Source organism: Prunus mume, linkage group LG5, assembly GCF_029339155.1.
Source record: "Prunus mume cultivar Tortuosa linkage group LG5, ASM2933915v1, whole genome shotgun sequence".
NCBI classification, from domain to species: Eukaryota; Viridiplantae; Streptophyta; class Magnoliopsida; order Rosales; family Rosaceae; genus Prunus; species Prunus mume.
Genome location: NC_142702.1, coordinates 30,187,716 through 30,209,901, shown reverse-complemented (window position 1 = coordinate 30,209,901; position 22,186 = coordinate 30,187,716). Strand labels below are relative to the sequence as shown.

The following is a 22,186-nucleotide window of genomic DNA, read 5'->3' as shown; positions in this document are numbered from 1 at the left end:
CTCCCCTCCTCCTTTAGGACATATTTTTACAATTAAACTTGGGTCAAAGTGAGAAATTTCCCACATCAGGCCTCCGATTCATTAATTGACGAACTGACTTAAATCATTATCCCTTTTTCTTTCTTCCGAAAAGAAAAATTTGAAAATCAATCGCACTAGCTCGTCTGTCTAGTGATAGAAAAGGCCCTAAATTTGAATTTCGAAATCTTGCATGAGTCCTACCCCTCGTGTTGGAGAATTGGTCCATCCATACCATATATTTATGTGAAGTAGAAAGCTTTGCTGATTAATCAATTGAATTGATCCATCCATATACAGGCATACGTACAAAGGATTTATACTATTAGAGCATCTTACCCCAGAACCTGCAAACTTTCTTGCCTGCCATGGCCACAGCTGATTAGTGGTAATTATGAAGCTTATTCAGCATCAAGAATCAGCAACTTTGGTGATGATGACGGAGGCATAATTGGCAATTGTTGATTCTGGAGATTGCCGAAGCCGTCCGATCACTGAGAACAACTCTGATGAACGGAGGAATTGTTTGCAGGGCGGATGCGAACACATCTTTGCCAATGAAAAGAGAGCTATTTTTAGAGGTGATTCATTTACTGAATCTTTCCTACCTGGGTTCAGTGCTACCACCGAACAGTCAACCACCAACTTCAGTAAAGACTGCAGCAACGTATATAAACACCTCACCAGTTAATGCCATTGCAAAGTGATTCAATTTCGAAAAGCACGGCTCCCTTAGACATCAAATCAAGAACACAAACCTGCATCGCTCCTTTAGATACAATGTCTTCACAAAGTTTGTTGGAGTTGCGAACAAGATTGCTTAGTGCACCTGCAGCATTTGCTTTCGTCTTGTCTTCTTCGGTTGAAAGCAGCAAATTGGCAAGATGGGGTATAGATCTTCGTAGCTCATCATATAACATGTCATTATGGTAGGCAGCATTTCCGATCTGCAAAGAGATAGAGAGATATATATATATAGCTGAATATTTGCAAGGCCGCACATGTTTCTTTCTGCTTTTCAGCCCAAAAAACAAATTTACATAATTTCTGATTGTGGAAGAAACAGAGTAAACAAGGTTGACACATTTCATAATAGGATGGTGAAAAACAAGTTATAAACAATATTGCAACAGACAGCTGAAAGCAACATAAGTATTTTATTGCATGGCAAGAGAACTTACAGCAAAGCAAGCAAATTTTCGTGTCCGTTTGTCTGGATCAGAGCATCGATCAATAAGGAGGCCAATGATTTGATGCTTTGCCTAGATCATCATCATCTTCCGTCGTAAGATACTAAAATAAAAATAGTAATCTAACCTCCTATATACATGTGTACGTGTGTGCTTGCAGAAGATAAGTGGGATGCTTTGATTATCCAGAAAAGTAGTGTGTTGACAGAACCTTATAACAATCTATTGTTCACTACTTACTAGGGCACTATAAAAGTAGGAGCTGTGCCGGCACATATTGCCTAGAGCACTGCAAGCCTTTGAGCGCACATTAGGATCTTCATGGGTAAGAAATTCCTTAAAGAACTCCAGTACAGAAGCTCCGTTAATGTATTCGTAGAATCCCTGAACACCAGAAGCTCCATTAATGTATTGACCCAGGATGTTAAATGCAGCAACGATTATTCAATCAAAACCAAATCTGACCTTGTCCATGCGAGCCAAATCAGAAACAATCATCAGAACATCCAGCATCACCTCCCTTGGGCTTGAACAATCGAGCAATCTTCTCATCCTATTGGGATCCAACAAGCCTTTACCCACAAGTTGAACTGCCAATGGTCGGTGACCAATCATCTTAGCAAGAAAGGCCACGGGCCTTCCTATATCTTTTAACTCCAAATTCTCTAAACATCGAAGAATGATGCCTGGCACTCCTACCTGAAAACTTCAGAAGCAATTGAATGAGAAACATATAAGTACCTGAGTACAGAATGGTTATTCAGCAAAATTAACTCATTCTGCATATCTAATATATTAATAAGCTTATACGCTGCTGTGTAATATCTCACGAACACCGTACTGGAAAAAGAATCTAAACAAACCCCAGCCCCCGGCCACATGAAGAGGAAAAACAAAGAAAAGAAGACCGAACCTCCAAAAGGTTTTTAATATACTTTCCCAGGTCTTCCTCAATTACTTTCACCATGTCTCTGTCCTCCATGCCAACTCTCACACCTGGTGAACCCATGTTGAGAAGGGCCCCGCTGTTCACTGAAGCGGTGGCTGATAGCAATCCTGGAGCATTCTGTACGGCCACAAAAGGAAATGCCAAGAGATCAATTACTGCATTTATTATATCTCTCACACCATCCTTCCCTCCACCAGGCCCAACCCAGGCCTTTACGAGCTTGAGATGCATATCAGATATCAAGTCAGAGATGAGCTTGATGTGATCACTTCTGAGCAGAATCTGACGAAAAGTTAAGGCTCCACCTGAGAGGCAGTGACATATTGACGATATTGTCCACACAACTCCGATAGGGGAAAGCCCAACTTGATCATTTGTGCTGTCAACTTCTTGTGGAGACACATTTTGTTGGTTTTTGGCTAACAAACTGACTAGAAGAAGAGGGATATTGCTTGTACACAGCTGTTTGACAACTAAGGGTCCTCCCCACCTCAGTCTGGACTCCAGCAAGCCTACACATCCATCCCTAAGACCATGCCAGTATGAGAGAGCACTCTTGGCGCCATTAGGACCCAATTCAATTCCACTGCCTGGTGAAACTTTGAGGTAGTCACATAGTGTGGCACTTCGAGGAATCAAAGGCACTGCTACTTCGGAGACAGAGGACCCAACAGAAGCTCCTGACTCAAGCGACAATATGGAAGCCAGTGCCAACATGGCTGATGCTGTATGAGTTTGAAAGGAAGTGTTTGTGCTCTCATCAGAAGAAAAATGATGAGCAAGGACAGAAAGTCGAGAAAGCTGCTTCTTTGGGGAGGTTGTCAACATAAATAATGCAGAATTTCTTCCAGTTGCCTTCAAACATTGTGCAATTGTTGCAAGGATGAGGCATGAATGCAGAACCAAGGTAGCGGGATTAGTTAATTTGCACTTCAAGTTGGTTGTTTCAATTGCTTGTGGATCTTTATTTTGAGATGAAATGCACAAAGACAACAACGAGAATATCTCTGAAATAATGGTTCCATCACCCCCACCACTGACAACAGTAGTTACAGGTAGGGAACTAGGCAGACCACAGAGCATACCAGGAACAATTCCATTATGCAAGCAGCACCTCAACAATAGCTGAAACATGGAAGAACAATTGCAGAGTCGTTCATGTCAAATTATGAAAGCTAGATGCAGACACAAATGTTAACTGAAAACTGCTGGTAAAATTTCTCAAGATAATTGACTTCTCATTATTTACACTTCTGAAAGACTACACATACATGGCTATTTACATGTGGATCTACCATGTGTTGAAATTTTCTTAACATAGTTAGGATGAGAGAAACACCTGAATGCTAGCATACAGTGAAGCCTCAAGTCGTTGATGAAGGCAATAATGTATAGCAACCTGTACTGCTTTTGATCTAAGGAATGCCCTAGTCACTGCAGCAACAAGTTTTGCTGATTCTGTCCCAATTAAAGAACTTTGATCTTGATCCCTAATGCCAATTTGGAGTGAAGGACTGCGCATAGTGTTAAGTGGAAATGAATAGGCATTTCTTTTCATAGAAAGATTTTCTGATGCATCTACCAGCAACCAAATAGCCCTACATGCTTCACAGGCTGCACGCAGCATATTTGAAGAACCTGAAATAAGACTTGACCCCGCAGTAACTAAGCAGAGACAAAGTTGATCCACTAAACCAGATGTTTTAGCGTGATCCAAAATCTGTTTCCATGTTTCATTAGGATCAGAAACCGCCTCAGGAACTGAAGTTGAAGAGACTGCTTTAAGGCCCTGAGTGACTCTGGTTAACACAACAGTTATGCAAGCAATGGACTCATACAGAACTCGTCCAGATGCATCTTCGCTGCAACCAACAACCTACACATTCAACAAGATGAGAACTAGAAGCAGGTCCTTTAAATTGTCTCAACAAAGCAATATGTACCATATCAAAAAGAACCATACTTGTGAAAAAATATCAGCAAACGTAACCCAGTGCCTGAAATATGAGCCTCCAGCGCCACTTCCAGCATTGTCTACCAAAATTTTAATTATTGAGAAACTCTGCAAAAGTAAGAAGGCAAGGTTTCAGAGAGGGAAAAACACTTTTCTTAAGATACTAAATTAATAGTTGCAGAAGATATAGAAAACACATTTCAGAAGTGTCAGTAGACATGGCAGGGGATGGAGAACATAATATGCTAGATTTTTTTTTTTCAAAATTTTAATACTAAAATATTAATGAATATTGAGAGGTGCAGTGTGCAGATGCAAGGATTGTAACAGATAAGCTTGACAAGGGTACAATTTGAAGTCAGCAAAAGGTACAGTAAATTACTGACAGCCAATCATAACTCAAGATACAAAACTTAGAATTAAGAAACTTCTAAATAACGCACTTATACCTTTGCTTTTAACTCATTCACTTCAGAAGCTTTCATGCTAACTATGATGCCAGTGTAAACAAGAAGTTCATGTATTATTTCATCAAGTAGCCCACTGGAATGGATGACACCAGCCGCAACTAAGTTTGAAAGGATCCTCAAAGACTGGTTTGAATTAAGAATATCTTGATCTCTGTATAAATGTGACAAACATTCAAGTCTTTCAGATAAAGATTTGGTAGGTATCTGGTTAAATCATTCTTTAAAAAAAGTAAGAACCAGTATAACTTGACAGGAGACTAAGAAACAAAATTTTACATTATATTTAGTAGAGGAGTGCAATTCAGCTTTACCTGCATGAATTTGGGGATCCTTGGGAACATCTTTTAAGTGGTAGCAAAACATGTGCTACTGCTTGATTATCTTGACTAATTATTTGTGCACCTTTAACTGTACGAGAGTTATTTTCCAATCTGTCCAAAATTTGGCAACCTGAGGCAAAACATTACTTAAGTTCAGCCCATTATAGCAACATCATGTAACTTATGAAGTAATAATTGCAATACTTATGCTTTTCCATTAATGAACACAAAGCCAGGCCTCATTCATGATATACTAGAGTTATTTCATTCAATTCTTAATCTTGACATATGCAAACACACACACACACACACATTAATTAACAGGGGCAGGAATGTCAACTTTGTAGCTCCATCAAAAGGTTTCCACTTCCCTTTTAAAATGCACTCTCCCTGTCCTAGTGAAAAAATAGTCATACAAACTGATGTAATCTGTCCTGGCATATTAAACAAAATAGAATCAGATGATTTTCCTTGTTATGGAGGCTTCATATACCTGACTGTTTAACTTCATTAGGATTTGCAAATCCTGGGAACTCATTTGGGGAAGAATTGACTGCTGTGCAGTCAGGAATGTCTGATTGAGCATCACTCTGAAAACTTATTCCACTGTTGTTTTCTGAAGAATCTGGAGAGTTGACTTTGCCAATGACATGGTAAATAGTTAATGACAGATAAAAGAAAAAGAAAAACATTTGAAGTAGAGAAAAAAGTAACTACCAGGAGAAGAAACAGCCAAACCAACTGATGTTTGAACTGTGTTTCCTTCACCCCTCCATGCCGCAACACATCCTCTTTCTGCAGCAGTTGCAGAACGCATTTCCTGGAAAAAGGTTTAACAATTGTTACAGTTACAACTAGATATCTCGACAGCTGTATCTGTCAATAAAAGACAAAGAACTAGTACGTCTTGACCTCATGGCATATTAAAACACTGTGAAACGTAATACAAGGTTTTATACTACTTTAAACTTTATAATGTAAATATGGAATTAGATATGTTGAGATATCACTACCCTAGCCTCCAGTTCATGAGGCATCTCTTTAACAAATGGATGCTCCAGAAGAGCTGGCCAAGTCAATCGATTCTGAGGTACCTGCTCTCAAGAATAAAAACACCTGTTAATAATGAAAGTTAGCAGAAATAAGTATTGAAACTTTTCAACTGAAAAGCCGTGCATTTCAAATTGTATAACAACCTTATTGAGCAATCCCTTCAGAAAGCTTTTAAAACTTGGACTCATGTTGTCAGGGTATTTAACCGGATCCTGAAACATTTCAAAGTAGCATTAGATTATACTTTTTTTGAAATACCTAAATCATACAAAGATTTGATTACATGTACCTTAACAATGTGCCTGATGAGTGCATATACAGAATTTGTATAAAATGGAGGCTGGCCAACAAATAATTCATATCTGTTGAGTACACAAAAAATATATATATATTTCAACAAATATGGGGAAAAAGAAAAGAAAAAAAAGATATGGCAGAAAACAGAGCAAACCCAAACAGGCTGTGGAACTTGCAATCTAAATTATATTTATATTTCGATTATGATATATGGAAATTTGCAATTAGTTCCTGTATGAAATCCTTAAAAAAAATAAGGAAAGAAAGCGCATAACTTGAAGGAATAGATTAAATAGAAAGCACATAACGGGAAAGAATATATTATAACATGGGTCAAAATCTAACAAATCAGAAGCAGACAAGTTAAATAGAAAATCAAGGAAATTGTTTTAATAGAAAGAAAGAAGTAAGGATGCAACATACAATATTACTCCAAGAGACCATAAATCCGCGGTGTGATTGTAGGGTTGTTCCCGTACTAGTTCAGGTGCCATGTACAGAGGAGTACCTAATGAACATTAATGAAGACTTCACTGAATGGGCAAACAAAGTAGCAAAGTTCCTCCAGGATCTTCAGGAAGTTTCCTAAAAGTTAATTTAGAATAGTAAGCTAACCTTTAATGGATCGCAAAACAACAGTATTTGTGGACATTGCGCGTGCAAACCCAAAATCACAGAGCTGTAACAAACAACAGAATTTATAAGTTATCTGAAAGCAGACATGCACTTATGCACTTACATAAGGATACTTGTGTAAGTTCTAAAAGGAACTAATTAGATATCTCACCATGAGAACTTAACAACATAAATATATAATATAAATGATAACTGCGAAAGGATAGCAATGAAGAAATAAATTACTATATAGAAAATAGAGCAATAGTCCTTTGTCTGCTACAAAAGACAGTGCTATAGTGCATATGATGGACATGAAAACAAACATGAGACAGACGAGGGTACTCAGCTTCGAGACGATACTCCAAATATCTACTGCAGAGTACTAATGATAATAACGCAAAAGAAAAACTGTACATGATTTAAACATAGATGAAGTTTATGTTAACCCACTATGGCTATTTCTTGTAATCAGCACACCACATGTATAAAGTAGAACGAGGGGGCAAAAGGCAACAACAATAAGATTGGTTAACAAAATGAAGTAACTCGCTACAGTTGTTCATAAATTTATGTTAAGCATATAGAGATATCAGTAGAATCAACCTTGACAATAGAACCAGCACCAATTAGAATGTTTTGTGGTTTCATGTCACGATGAATGATACGGTTGGAATGCAGATAATGCAAAGCTCTCACCTGTAACATTCAGTAACAAAGAAAGTTTACTATATTTGTTGTGAACAATTAAGGAAAAAGTATAGCCCACAACTGGAAAGACTAGACAGCCAAATATGAAAAACAATTGAGATGGAACCAAAATTCGTAATAAAGAAAGTACCAACTGCTTTGCAATCGCTTGAACTTGCTCTTCGGGAAGGCACTTATCATCCTCAAGAATTTCAAATAGCTCACCCTGCATATCAAGAAATTCATTGATAGTTAATGCGTCTGAACCTATTCCACAAGAGTCTAGATATTCTTGTGCATCTGCAAGAGTTTCCAAAATAACAAGCTAGTCTAGATAAATTAATGCAGTTATAGTGAATACAGGGATCAGTACTTGTGCAAATTCTGTGACAACACAGAACTCTTGTGGGCTTTCAAAGGAATCAAGCATTTCGATTATATTTTCATGCTTCAACTTTCTTAGGATCTGCACATTTGGGAACAGTGAATATCAGAATATCAATCATAAATGATAAATGAAATCAAGGAAGTTTTAATTGTAAACTTTGTTTGATTTGAGATAAAATGAGTCCAATACCTCAATTTCTTGTCTTAAATTGTGAATATCTTTGTCGCTTTTCCCATGTTTCATGATGAATTTCATTGCAACAGTCTGAAGCAGTGATAAAAACATGGAACCCGCATAAACAAAAAAGAAGAAAAACAGATAACGAAAAATTAGAAGTGCAAAAGGTACGTACCTGCCCGGTGTACTTGCGCCTTCCCTTGTATACCTTCCCGAAGGAACCTTCGCCTACAAGCTCAATCACATGGTAGTTCTCCACACCCATCCTGTAAGTCTGCAGCTATAATATATCTCTACCCTTTTCAGTCCTGCAAGATAAACGAGCACCAGAACTATTAAACCAATTTGATGCCGCTCTCATAAAACTCATTCATGATTGCTAGATAAAAATTTGGAAACTAATCTCCTTAAGTAATGATAAACTTTGATTAACGGTCAACTTCAGAAGCAGCTTCTAGCTGGTTTAGTAAAAAATTTATGCAAATCTAGGTTCAAAAACCATACAGGTAATACAAAAATGCTAAACTCAACCAAACTTGAATTGTCATAATTATGCTCCAATATAACCAATTTGTGTTTTGAATTTTAAAAAATAACGAAATAAATTGACTACCCATTTATCACCCCAACTCAAATTATTCGGAAATTAAATAATAACTTCTAGATCCTAAATTGAAAATGAAACTACAACCCTAATCTTCATGAAAATGAAACCATTGTGTCTGTCTGGTTGCTTAGAGAAATGAAGTAAAATAAATGAATCGCTGAATACTTTACCAGACAACCAAATAAAACGAAAGCAGATTAGGAAAGTAACAAATAAAGGCATAAAAATGAAATCCTGAACTTCAATCTGAATATAAAAGGGAATTGCTGATCATTTTAGAAAGAGTATCGAAGTGAACCTGAAACTGAGATTAGAGAGAGAGAGAGAGAGAGAGAGAGAGAGATTTGAAAATTGGGAATAGAGTGAGACTGTCGGGTTTTGTGGATTTTCCCCGCCCATCTTATTTAAATTTATAATTATATTGACTAGTGCGTGAGCGAGAGGGGCTTGGGCCTTGGGAGAGTTTGGGCCTTGAAATAGATGTCGTTAAAATGATTCAAATTCCAGCGTTGACTTTGAATACAACGACACTAAAAAAGGCATTACGACTTTGAAGTTTCATTCTTCCTTTTCTTTTTGGAGAAAGTAACTTTAGAAATCAAGATGCACATTATTTGTTGACACTCAGTATATGTCCTCGTCTGACCAATAAAGACAGAACACGTGGACTTTGCGTAATACTTGGCATAAAATGACCGAACCATCCTCCACCTCAGCCTTGGAGCTACCTTGGGGAAACTCGAAAGGGTGCGAATCAGCCACATCGACAACAAAACCTCCCCTAACAATGGGTTCACCACCTCTCATAAGAGCGCCCATGTCCTATCCAAAGCCACGTGTAAACCACCTAATCCACCACCTAACCAAATGGGACTACAGTTGTGCGTTACATACTACTCTGTTTGTACCTGCCTCCTAGTCATGGGCGGGACCACACTAAAGGCTACAGTGGGCTATAGCCTAGTGTGATTTTTTAAGAAAAAAAATATAAAACCTATATATTTAACTTATTTTCAATATTAGCCTAGTTATTGGCGTTGTACATATTACCTTATTTCCATTTTCAACATTTAAGTAAATGTCTTTGTCATTTTACTTTTATTTATTTTTATATTATTCAATTTACTTAAGTTTACAATGTAAATAAAGAAGTATCCCCCATTTGGATTAAAATAAAAATACTAGAAAATCAAATTCCCACAAAGTCAAAATATGAAAAATCGGTTTTAGTGAAAAATACAATTTAAGCTAAAAATGATGGCTCATTAAGTCAATATATATTTCATACTAAAATCCCATAAAATCAAATTTTCTTATTTGATGTGTGAGGAATAAAAGCCGCCAAAAATTATCTTGAGAAAATAATAATTTCGAAAACATATTTTTCATACTTAGTCAATATTTTTACATAAAACAACTTTTCATGTATGATATAAATGCATGAAGGAACCTAAGGTCAATCTAGGTAAAAAGCATTAGATGTTCAATCCACTATGGTGTTAAACCCTATTTAGTTTATGTTAAAACTTATTGAAAATTAGTCTATGGAGTTATGAACTAGCTTGGTATATATGATTTAATGTTTACTTTTATTTCTAGAAAGACTAGAGAAATTTGAAGTACCAAAAAAAATATTCATTAAATTTTAAGCTAATAACTTTAGCTAGCTCACCCATTAAAAAATTCATGGTTCCACCCTTGCTCCTAGCAAAGACTCGTGAAGTTATCATGAAAAGAGGTTGTGGATGATTCTAGACTGTTTGCCACCTAACAGCTTGGTGTGACACAAACGGCTCGGCTCTGAGCTAAGGTGACCGCCTCGTAATTATCTTGTTAAAATTCCCTATAAATAAAGAGATATAAAGTTCATTCCTTATCCTTGTCATTATCCCAAAATTAAGCCCAACACAACGAACCAAATCTCCTCGCCTTTTTGTCTAAAATTTGTATAAAGTATTCGTATTTCATACGTTGGCCACATGAGTATTGAGGGTTAAACATTATTCATATTGGCCTGCCTGATCATTCTCCCACTGCCAAAAGACTATAAATTTTTTTATTATAGGAAACTGGGACCCAATTGAGGCTAATTTTGCTGCCACCGAAGTCTACTTTCTATGCTCCTTTGTCCACCTTAATTAGTGGTTAAAAAACTCTAGGATTTATTTCCAAACAGAATGATCTTTGTAGAAGCAAAATATGATATTGTTGAGAAGTTACCAGTGTGTATGGAGATTTAGAACAAGCAAAAAAACAGAGGTACAAAAACTGTCAGTCCGTGTTCCCAATGTACTGCGATGCCTAATAGTTACCTTTTCAGTCAGCTTTGTTCTGTGATGAATGTGAGAGAGAGAGAGAGAGAGAGAGAGAGAGAGAGAATTGAATTCTGGAACACATTGATGCTGCCAAGAAGTCAATAGTATATATCAATAAGCAAAATTGACAACTTCCAAGCCCACCATCAAGGATTGGGTGGGTGAGCTACATTATTACTCAAGTAATTAAAAAGACCTTAAAGATTCAATGACCAAAATGAACTCCCAAAGTTATCTTAAAACTCTAAAGGAGGCAAACCAAGGTTTAACCCCCCTCAACACATTGACTCTTCACAACCAAAATTCAATTAGAGGACCACATCCAAAATCAGTTTCCATTGCCAGCTTTGTTCACAGCCATTTGGTTCTCTGGGACTTCCTGCAAGGCAATTCTTGGCTTCTCTACCATCTGCAGCACATCATCAAAAAGAAACATTATCAGTAAGACATCATAGTACAGAAATCTAAAAATTTCAAGTGAAAGAATAGAGGGAGAGAGAGAGAGAGAGAGAGAGAGAGAGAGAGATTTGAAGCCTCACCTTGGTGCCATTCTTACTGTCTCCAATATTTAGTTGATTTTTCAGCATTTTCTTCAGCTGCCTTAGACTCTTAGTATCAAGTTCTTTTTGCACGGTGTCAGTGTCTCTCTTCATCTCAACTCCTCCGAGAAACTTATCACTACTCTCAATGTCTTTTTCCTCGTTGTCATCAAAGATGTAGTTCATAATTGCCGATTGATTCTTGCCTGGAGACTTGCCGGATTTTGAGAGAGTTGGACGAGGAAACTGTAGCGGAAGTTGGTCAGCTGCTGCCAATGGTGGCAATTTTGGAGTGCCTTCGTGGTTATTGGTAACCATAGAAATTTCTTCTACTGGCATTGCCTCCTGAGCTACTTTCATAGATTTTGGTATCTCATCTGACAAAGGATTTAACTGGGTTGCCGTGTCAACTTCTGCTATAGAGTTTTCAGAACTTAAATCACCCCCTTCACTCACTTGCATATAATCATTTTTCTTATCCTCGAATGATTCTTCATCCATAGTCTCATCTTCACTAGATTCTTCTTCACTGATGTCATCACCAGAATCTTCTTCTGAGCTGAAGTCTGATTCAAAATTGAATTTCTCTGTGTAATCGCCCTCCGCCCCATACAGTATTGAGTCCTTGCAACTTATCATAGACTGTCGTTCATCAGACAAGCTCAGGGTCAATACCTGGGGTTTAGCAGCTTCTTCTACATTGGTCACGTCCTTGACTTCTCCAGTCTCTCCTACAGGGGCAGATTTTGAGTCGAAATCTTGATCCTCTGCTGCATTGGTTTCAGATTCTTTTATCTCCAGGCTTTGACAATTATCTTCTGGGTTCTGAGCCTGACCATGAGCGGAACTCAGAGTCAATGAATTGGGGTCAGTGGATTCTTCCTCACTCAGTGATTCATTTACTTCTTGTAACAACGAAAATTGAGCAGCATTAGCATTGCACATGACCTCAGCAGAAATATCATCAGAAACTTTGGCAGCTATAGATTTTTCTGTTCCTTCGTCATGAGGTTCTGTAGCAATCACAAACAGATTCAAATAAGTTCAACGAAAAGGAACCACAAGAATTGAATTGAGAAAACCATGAAATCAGATGAACAAACATCCTGGCCGTAGTAATACATAAAATGCAATTGAACTTACCCTTGTCATCTGTTTCGTCTGACCCCTCTTCGTGAGATACATCCACAATGACATCTGAGGCTGATTTTGGTTCGGATACCCCAGATTCCACTTCTGATTTTACCTTTGAATCATCTTTTACTTTAATCATATCAGTCTTGTTAGGTTCTTGAACATCATCTTTCAACTTCCCTTCATTCTCAAATGGTCCATTTGATTTTGGTTCCGATGAAACTTCAGAAACATCAACCCTCTCTGAACTCACCTCTGATATCGTCTGCATATTAGACCCTGTTTCACACCATACCATGAACTATGTCAGATAACATAATTTTCCTTCCAATATATTTCTGAGAAACATTACAACTAGTTGATTAAAAAGTCAACCGCATGTTATATAACCCCATCTTACACCACTTATAGTTATCCAGAAACCAAACGGACTAAGCTACACTAACAAAAATTGATATCTGTGTAGTGCTAGTGTAAATCATCAAATGAATGCAACGCTGGACTTACCCATATCAACTGAGCCATTGTTGATTTCTGTGGAAAGTTCATCCATCTTAAAAGACATACTGTTTTCATAATCCAAGCTCAACTTTGCCATGTTCTTTTCCAGCAGCCTCACCGATCGCCTTGTGTTATAGACGCTCTGCACCGAAGGATTCTCCTTCTGTGTGGTGTTCTGTCGAGCAGAAGCAGCGGGAGCCCTTCTCCGGGTATTTGGTGCGGCAGGAGTTTTAGGCACCTCAGTCTTTTCTTGGTCCATCTCTTCAGAAACGGCTCTCCTCGCCCTGCGGCGACTTTGAGTCAATGGCTGTGAGCTTTCTGGTTCTACTTGGATGGGCTTTCTACGAGTCGAGGTTCTGCCGGCAGTACGAGGGATACTTAGTGATCCATTCATGGTTTTCTCCGGAGATTGCTGGGGATCCGATTTGGATTGGTTCAGGAACTCTTCAAGCCCTTCCACCTGGTACAGTGATTTGCAGAACAGTCAGATTCCAATAAATTAATAAATCCATCCAGCGTGTTGTTTGAAATCGAAAGAATGTTAAGATGATGGGAAAACAGGATCAAAACAACTGTATGTTGATAGACTCTTTTATTTTCTTGTGATTCTCGGCATCCAAACCGAAAAGGATGTTCTACGATTCCCCTGTTTAATTTATGTTGAGAAATTATGAATTTAGGTGAGCAATATTATAGAGGTTTGTAAGGCGTTAGATCTGTTAGCTAGCCCCATAACTACTGAGCTCAACTCAACATTAATGAATGATTATATAGGTTTTTTCTTTTTCCGGTCATTTATCACCAACCAAACATGAAAGAATGTTGAACATGTGGTTCACACTAGAAAGTTCGTAGAGAGATAGTATATTAGAGAATTCAAACCAACACAGAGAAATTCCCAGAATATCTGAATCTGAAAATGTACTGATTTTGGTGACTTCCAATATCACTTTTCTTGGCAACCAAATGGATTTCAAATCTATTATATTAAAGAATGTAGAACATGTGATTAATTATAAAGTTTTTAAAGAAAAGTATATTAGAGAATCCAAATCAAACACAGCAATTCCCAGAAGATCTGAATCTGAAAATGTACTGATTTTGGTGATTTCCAATATCACTTTTCTTGGCAACCAAACATATTTTAAATCCACAATAATACAATATCAAATAGGTATGAAGAAAAAGGGGGATAAAAGTATTACGTGTTCAAGAGCCTTGAGAGAATCTGCCATGGCGACATTGGTGAGGTTAGCTGGGAGTTTGTTCTTCTTGCACAGAGCCTGAAGCTCCTTTCTTGTGAGGCCGGAGAAATCCATAGTGTACGGGAAACCCTAGATGATCAAAACAAGCTGTTTTGGTCTTCGCAAGAGAGACGGCTACAGATCGAGTGACAAATGTTGAAGCGTTTGAGAGAATGAGAGAGCGATTGGGGATATTTATACATGTATAGCCCTACGTATGGGCAAGACCAGGAGAGACGTTTGGAAAACCCTAGAAATTATGACCGTTGGAGCGCGGATTTGAAATTTGAAATTATTGACAACAATTTCTTTTTCTTTTCTTTTTTTAGCAAGTGAATAAATTATAAACTTGGGTCACGTGGGTAAGTATTGGCATAATTGTGTAATCGCGGACATGAGCAAAAAGTATGGAAAATTCGCATTTGGGAAGATGCACATCACATTTAACAAATTTAGAATTGCACTTGTTCAGTGAATAGTTAAGGTTTTTTTTAAAAAATATTAACCTAGGCTTTCTCCAAAATATTATAATTTCACAACCTTTGTTTTAATTAATTAGGAATTAGAAAAAATTAATTAAATGTAAATCGCATAACCTTAATAACTAATATGATCATACATCTACAAGGAGCTTGTAGCTCAACTTATTAAAAATATTTATTTTTACACCCAAAGTCCTATGTTCAATTCTCTCCTCCCTCAATTTGCTCGTATAAAAATATTATAATATGTCTTTAGATTTTGTAACTTCCCACATGTCTTCGTAGTACCAACCACTAATAAATAAAAACCTAATTTATTTCCCCACAACCCATTGATCCAGTATTAGGGCAGAGCTATCTAGGGATCCAGTTTGATCCCAGACCACCTCCCCTCAATTTGTTTACACTTTGCATTTAAATATTATATATGATATAAATATTGTAATATGTTATGGGAGCTGATCTCCCCACTTTCATTTTCTCCACTTACACTCCATTTTTCTTTTTAATACTTTGTAATCAATTTTGTTATTTTTCTTTCCTATTATATTCTTACCCTACATTAATTTCTTTTTTACTTCACTTTTATATTGTTTATTTTTCTTTATGCTTAATTTTTCAACTTACACTCCGTTTTTAGTACTATAGGGAAAAAAAAACATAATTTCTTACTCGATTAAGGAAAAAAAATTACTGAAAATGGAGTGCAAGTTGAAAATTTAAGTATAAAGAAAAATAACTAATATAAAGGTGAAGTAAAATGAAATTAATGTAGGGTAATGGTAGAATAGGAAAGAGAAATAACAAAATTGATTAAAAAGTATTAAAAAGCAAAAGGAGTGTAAGTGGAGAAAATGGGAGTGGGGAAATCATATCCCTATATTATATTATATTTGGGATATTTACTATAAAATAAATTTTTTTTTTTTGGGTCTACAAATTAACCATTAAACTCCATAATCAATCTTTTACTTTCAATTAAATCTACTAGGTTATGTTAAGATATTTACACTAAAAACTCCTAATTTTTTTCCTTCTCGTTCTCTTCCTCTTTTGTTTAATTTAAGCTTAAGCTTTGTGATTTTTCCCCTCCCTTTTTACAGTATGAGTAGGGTACTTTAATATTGGGATTATGAATTTTTTATATTTCTTTAATAGTGTAGATGATGAGATTAATATTCAACCATTTTATAAAATTAAAGACAATTATGATTGTAATGAATGAATAAATTATTAATCAATACGAAATGATATTATGAAACGAGCTAAATCGAGTAGTTAGTATCATATATATACATATATACACCCCAAACAAACAAAACTAACTAACCAACACAAATCAAGCGGGGGGTCTAGACACCCCTAATAGTATCATATTAACTTATTATTTAGTTAGCGCTTGAGTGCTCATATTCGAATTGTTTTATAAAATTTTATGAAGGGTCCCTCTAATGCAAAATCTTGATTCCATCACTGTCTAGTATGTCGTATCTTATCGAGCTCTTATTTCTATATGCAATTTCATATGAGTTATCTTTTTGGCTTCCTCTTTACATGTTATCCATTTAAATTAATATTAGATGATAGCATCTCAAGTGGTGCGATATGATATCAAAGGTTCTCAACTATTTTAAGAAACCATTTTGACGTTTATTTTAAATGTTGTCTTAAGTAAGTACTATGTTTATCATGTCTCGTGTGAATTGTAGTAAATCTTATGACTTTTTATTGTTCAATACAGGAATTGGAAAATCAATTCATTAATGGAGGGAAGTTTGATATTTAAACTTCTGGCCACTCACACTTTTTGGCATGCATAACTAAACAGAATATGAGCAAATCTATGTGTGTTTTTCATAATGGTTTATTTGAAACAAACTAAAGATAAAGGTGCATAGATAAACCAAATAGATCATTTTGTTGATGGACTTCTAATTTCATTGTTTTAAATGTCCATCTTAAGATTAGATAGCATGCTTATGTCATTGTATTATATGTATACGTGACATCGGATAAAGAGAATAAGAAAGAAATTGAGGAATTCATAATATCTATGTGTACCCTTTATATAGACAGATGAGAGTTACATCAGCTGACAAAGTTAGTGTGTACCCTTATTGCACCCGAGTTCAATCATTCTTCCCGCACATTAGTTTCTAATATCGTCTAGTTAGGGTTAATTGGAGCTAAGTCCAAAGTTATATATTTCACATTATCAATTGGGCCCAAGTGGACATTCATAGAGATTAGGCAGGCCTAGAATGTGAACAAGATAGGTTTCGAAAGGTCAGAAGTGCAGGCAGGCCTATGAAGGCCCAAATTGTAAAAGATCGGAGCCCAAAGTTGTAGCAATCCACGTGTTAAAAACTGAAAGCTTGCGCAGCACGCGTTGCTTCGGAGCTTGCCCACAAAACTCGTACTATTTCCTCCACAGGCCACAGCCACAAGCCACAAGACACAGACAAACAGACCCCACTCTTTTGCTTGGCTGCTTAGCCTTAGCCTTAGCCCAGCTTCTTCAAACAAACAAACCGTCACAAAAACTATGTACACAGAGTCCCGAGTATTTTAATTTCGAAATTTTGATTAAAAATAAAAAATAAAAAATTTACAGAGAGGAAAAAAACATAGGCTTCCGGAGAGAGAAAGAGCAGAAAACAAATAAAATAAAGCATAGAAATGAAAAATCCCCAATTCTGAATGGAAACCCTAGCCCCAACCCGAATCCCTCAAATTGGACCCTCCATTTTCGTCTATCTTCGGATCATCCGTTCTTCACTGTTCTTTGCTGGAGGCTGAGTCAAACTCCGACTCCTCTATTGTTCACAGAAAGAGAGCAACCGAGAGACACAGCGAGATATAGCGAGACAGAGAGAAGAGAGATATAGAGTGCGTGAGTGTATGTGTGTTATGGGGAGTACGGAATCTGGTACGGGCGATTTCAGCGTAGGATCGATCGTTTGGGTGAGGAGGAGGAACGGGTCGTGGTGGCCGGGGAAGATAGTGGGCCCAGAAGAGCTCTCCGCTTCGCATCTCACGTCGCCTCGTTCTGGGACCCCCGTCAAGCTTCTCGGTAGAGAAGATGCCAGTGTGTATGTCTCTCATAGTTCTTCCCTAAATTTTTCTTAATGGTGTCTTTTGAAACCATTTCATGTTACTGTGGGCGTTTTGGGTTGTGATTGGATATTTATGTAGAAACGAGAAAAATAATTACTTTACTGAGTGTCTTCTCCGTTTTATTGTATACATGAGCTAAAATAGCGCTTTTGCTGCTTTACTTGAAGAAATCACAAAAGCTTAGGACAACATGTTGGAGCAGAGGTAGAAACCCATACCAGAAACTTACTGCAACTCATTGGTCAAACTCGTTTATAGGGTTTTAGCATCAACGGAAATTTTAAAACCCAGCACTGAAACCCCATTATATCACGTTTTGCTATGCCATTTTAATCAATCAGGTTTCATTGTACATACAATTGGTTGGCACCTTAGAACTATTTAGCAGAATCATGGTTCAGGCCTTCTGCCCCCTTTGCCTTATCCACCTAGTGGCACAAAAATATAGAAATTATGTACCATGGATTTTATTAAAATGTTATTATAAGAGGGTCGTCTTCTCTTTTCAAACTGGAGAGTTGTAACAAAATATAACTCCCATTGTTCATACTTACTGATTCTTCTACTTACATGCCTGCTTTGATTTTACCAACTGTTTTAGTAATGATATTCCGTGGTATTTCTTCTCAGTGATTGGTACAATTTGGAAAAATCCAAGCGTGTTAAGGCGTTTCGATGCGGTGAGTTTGATGATTGTATTGAGAAGGCTGAATCATCTCAGGGTATGCCTGTGAAGAAAAGAGAGAAATATGCACGTCGAGAAGATGCTATTCTTCATGCGCTTGAACTTGAGAAGCAGCTGTTGAGAAAACAAGGAAAGTTAGGTATAACTTCTGAACGCTTGAACAGTAAATTATCTGGTGCTGTGAAAAAGGAGTTAGTTATATCTTCCGAAAGTTTGGGAAATGACAATGTAAAACCTGGAAATTCCAAATCACATCAGTTTTCTAAGCGATTGGACACGTCTCATAGAAATGATATTATAGGCGGTCCTCCATCTTCCCAAAGAACCAAAGAGGGAAATCAACTGAGTGGTGAAGATGATCATGCTGAGGCCATACCTCGGATGAGAGGCTTGCAGGACTTTGGTCTCAAAATTGCCCCTTCAAAGCGAAAACTTTCATCTTCTCTTGCTTTAAATGGTTCTTGGAAACCCACAGTTGATGGTACTGTTCAAGCTCTTGCTCGTGGTGGTCTTAGCATGGGAGGAACAAATCATGTGAACGGTAAAAATTCTTTAGAGCAAATGAAAAGTTCACATGAGGGATTGAGTGATGAGCTTTTGGCCAAGAGACCTGATAAACGTCGTCCTCTTGTCCAAGTTTTGCAGAATAGTGCAAAATTAGCTGTTCCACAGTCCTTGCCACCTGACAGTGCTACTGTTTATACTTCTGTTTCAGGAGTGGAGCAGACGGGAGTTGTTTGCAAAGCAAAGAGGAGTAAATGTGTGTATTTGCCTGCTGAGTCTGGTGAATTCTTGGAGTATGAAGCAGCTCCTTCAAACCAAGTTGAGATCTCAGCTTCACCAGTTGGTGCTCGTTCTCATGCTGAGGCCTTGATTGAAGAGAACACTTCTGGCTTTACGGAAGATGAATCTGATTCTTCTGAAACTGATTCTTCTGAGTCCGAGTCTGATTCTTCCGAGACTGAACCAGATATGGATGAAGAGATGCCTTTACTCTCAGGTTCAGTTTTTACTGTTTTTTATATTTTGTCGATTCCATGGTTTATGTAGTTGTTAGATTTTGCTGATGCAGAGTAGCCCTACTGCTCAGACATGTTAGAAAAATCAGCTCTATGATTCTTGCTTATAATATGCATGCAGGACAAATCTCTTTGTCTTTCTTTTTGCAGTTACCTCCTTTATTGTTTGGTATGCATATCATATTTCTTACTGCCATGAAAGTGCATATTATGTGTGAAATGATAACCTCATTGTCAAGTTAGAGTGTGGTTAGCCCTTTCTTGGGGTATGGTGATTTTCATGTATATGCAGCTCTCAAAGTTTGTCATTTTGTGAACTTGTGTGTTTATATTTATTTTTCACCTTTTATTTTATTATTCTTTACAGAAATTTGGTCAAACTGCTTTTAGCCATTGAGCCATGTTATGGTTCATGTGAGGTTTTTGTTGATTTTCCTGTCAAGATTCCATTATCAGTACCATGTTATGGTTCATGTGATTCAGAAAACTTGCTTTTAATTTTTTAGACTATGATCTCATGACTTCAGTTAACATGAATAACTTGTTGAATATGCATTTCACGCCATGGAGTTGGTTTTCTGAGCTTTGGCCTCAAGGGTTCATAATGGCTATGCCACTTCTTTGTCCTCAACCTCTAAATCTTTTCTGTACATGTACCTTTAGAACCAGAAGTTGGGAGATATGAAGCACGAGAACATGGAATCATGGTTGGCGACGAGCCTGATGAATCAACACATTCTGGTGATATGTCTCACCTCTACAGTCATGACCCTTTATTTGCTAGTGAGGCTGTGTCCAAATGGCAGTTGAAGGGGAAAAGAAATATCCGCAATCTTACAAAAAGATCAATGGATGCAACTGACGGAAGAGGCTATATTTATGGACCATATTCTGAAGAAAAGGTATGTGCTTTCAGCCAAAGGTTGTTATAGTTCCATGTTTCTGTTGATACATTGATTTTAATGATTGTCGTCATAGGGCTAATGTGGATAATAATGATTTTCAGACTGATTGGGAAGACTCGACCTGGGAGGATAGGTCTGCCTGGAATGAGTACTGGGACATCAAAAGAGATCGCTTTCACCCGGTTTATGATGGCCGTTATCATTATCGCAGGAGGCCGAGATACTTGATAGATGTAGACTTGAAGGTCCAGGCAAGTTACCAAAAAGAGCCAGTTCCTATTGTTTCTCTGATGAGCAAGTTAAATGGGAAGGCAATAATAGGGCATCCAATCCAAATTGAAGCCTTAGAAGATGGTTCATCCAACTCGCTTCTTTCAACAGTTGATGAATTTGGTGAGGAAGCAGTTGACAATAATGGGGGTGCAACTGTTCCACATGCATGGAGGACTGCAAGGAGGACGGCAAATGTTCGAGTCCCGCGCCCTCATTTATCGTCTGCATTGGATGGTGATGAAGCTGCTGACGACCTTCCCCTTTTAGATGAAGAAAGCAGACCACCATTCAAGAAATTAAATTTAGGGAGTTTCAGTAATAAGGCAAGCCAGGGTAAGAGGAACCTTCTTCACAACTCCCGGCTTCCCGCTGATAGAAAGTTGTCAAAAAAGGTGGCCAAGAAAGTCAGCTTATCATCTAGCCAGAAAACGAGGACTTTATCTTCGATAGCCATTGAACAGAATTTTAGTAACAAGCCAATACATCTTGATAGCAGTAGTGGTCAAAGGGAAGGGCTGATGAAACCGGAGTCTTCTGGACCCACAACTGTAGCTTGCATACCCGTGAAATTAGTATTCAGTAGGTTACTTGAGAAGATCAATAGGCCCCCATCAAAAGCAGCTAGTACGGTTTTATTGAATAGCGAAAAGGAGAGAAATTCATGATAGATTACTTGTACATTGTTATATAAGCACAATAAGTTTATACTGCTAGCACAACATTTATTGCTAATATCTTCTTTCCAGCGGACCACTACCAAACTGGACTGTATAAGTCAGCATTTTTCTGCTGTCTTTTTGAATAATCGGATGAAGCAGGTAACCGAGGAAGCAGCCGTGCACAGCAGACAGTGTTGTCAACTGCATTGCATTGCATATTTGCTGGATGTGGATTTCTGAGGATTTATTTGAAGGAACAAAGCTCATGTTAGTCAGATGAAGTAGGTATAGATAGAATTCATAGGGAAATGTACATTTATTTCCATACAAGCTTATGTATCTTGCTCTGTTTATCATAACTAATTTAAGAAGTATAGAAAGAAGCGAGGAGTCTTCTGTAGATGTTTTATTGAATTTGTAGTTCTCTCTCTGTATCGGATTAATTAACAAGGCAAGAATGGGAGCACTTTGTGTGCGTTGTTGATATTTCATTCTTTTTTACTTCTCTCTCTCTCTCTCTCTCAAATTTGGGTCCATATTATTTATTACTACTACTGGTAAATAATAAATATGTAATTACTATTT

General features: G+C 37.3%; 3 protein-coding genes across 13 annotated transcripts; 1 reads left to right on the top strand and 2 right to left on the bottom strand.

Annotated features, from left to right (window-relative positions):
- Positions 1 to 259: 259 nt before the first annotated feature.
- On the bottom strand, positions 260 to 9,112 carry FU (kinase family with ARM repeat domain-containing protein). 7 transcript variants are annotated; one of them, XR_016127020.1, is made up of 23 exons: positions 9,027 to 9,112; positions 8,297 to 8,429; positions 8,134 to 8,208; positions 7,930 to 8,022; positions 7,708 to 7,782; positions 7,473 to 7,565; positions 6,867 to 6,930; positions 6,675 to 6,759; positions 6,244 to 6,316; positions 6,098 to 6,166; positions 5,915 to 5,995; positions 5,619 to 5,721; positions 5,395 to 5,538; positions 4,893 to 5,031; positions 4,561 to 4,732; positions 4,121 to 4,219; positions 3,497 to 4,033; positions 2,122 to 3,282; positions 1,674 to 1,914; positions 1,449 to 1,592; positions 1,200 to 1,280; positions 777 to 965; positions 260 to 675 (listed from the first exon to the last, which is right to left on the bottom strand). XR_016127020.1 is itself a non-coding variant. In XM_089052472.1 (23 exons), exons 2-23 carry the CDS (start codon positions 8,384 to 8,386, stop codon positions 430 to 432), a joined length of 4,047 nt encoding a protein of 1,348 aa, XP_088908598.1. In that variant the 5' UTR covers positions 8,387 to 8,429; positions 9,027 to 9,112; the 3' UTR covers positions 260 to 429. The 7 variants fall into 7 exon arrangements, 6 of the variants coding, with proteins under 6 accessions (XP_088908598.1, XP_088908601.1, XP_016649862.2 ...); XM_089052472.1 differs by having other exon boundaries at positions 1,674 to 1,907; XM_089052475.1 differs by having other exon boundaries at positions 1,674 to 1,907; positions 5,395 to 5,526.
- A 2,012-nt stretch (positions 9,113 to 11,124) lies between these two features.
- Positions 11,125 to 14,680, bottom strand: LOC103333517 (uncharacterized). The gene is made up of 5 exons (XM_008236364.2): positions 14,423 to 14,680; positions 13,224 to 13,677; positions 12,726 to 12,995; positions 11,583 to 12,595; positions 11,125 to 11,452 (listed from the first exon to the last, which is right to left on the bottom strand). The coding sequence occupies exons 1-5, from the start codon at positions 14,534 to 14,536 to the stop codon at positions 11,372 to 11,374; spliced, it is 1,932 nt and encodes a 643-aa protein (XP_008234586.2). The 5' UTR covers positions 14,537 to 14,680; the 3' UTR covers positions 11,125 to 11,371.
- Positions 14,681 to 17,513: 2,833 nt separating this feature from the next.
- On the top strand, positions 17,514 to 22,092 carry LOC103333519 (Tudor/PWWP/MBT superfamily protein). 5 transcript variants are annotated; one of them, XM_016794760.2, is made up of 6 exons: positions 17,603 to 18,035; positions 18,691 to 18,884; positions 19,047 to 19,286; positions 19,461 to 19,745; positions 20,428 to 20,666; positions 20,771 to 22,092. In XM_016794760.2, exons 1-6 carry the CDS (start codon positions 17,845 to 17,847, stop codon positions 21,605 to 21,607), a joined length of 1,986 nt encoding a protein of 661 aa, XP_016650246.1. In that variant the 5' UTR covers positions 17,603 to 17,844; the 3' UTR covers positions 21,608 to 22,092. The 5 variants fall into 5 exon arrangements, with proteins under 5 accessions (XP_008234587.1, XP_008234588.1, XP_016650246.1 ...); XM_008236366.3 differs by having other exon boundaries at positions 17,596 to 18,035; positions 18,691 to 19,286; XM_008236367.3 differs by lacking the exon at positions 19,047 to 19,286.
- Positions 22,093 to 22,186: the final 94 nt, after the last annotated feature.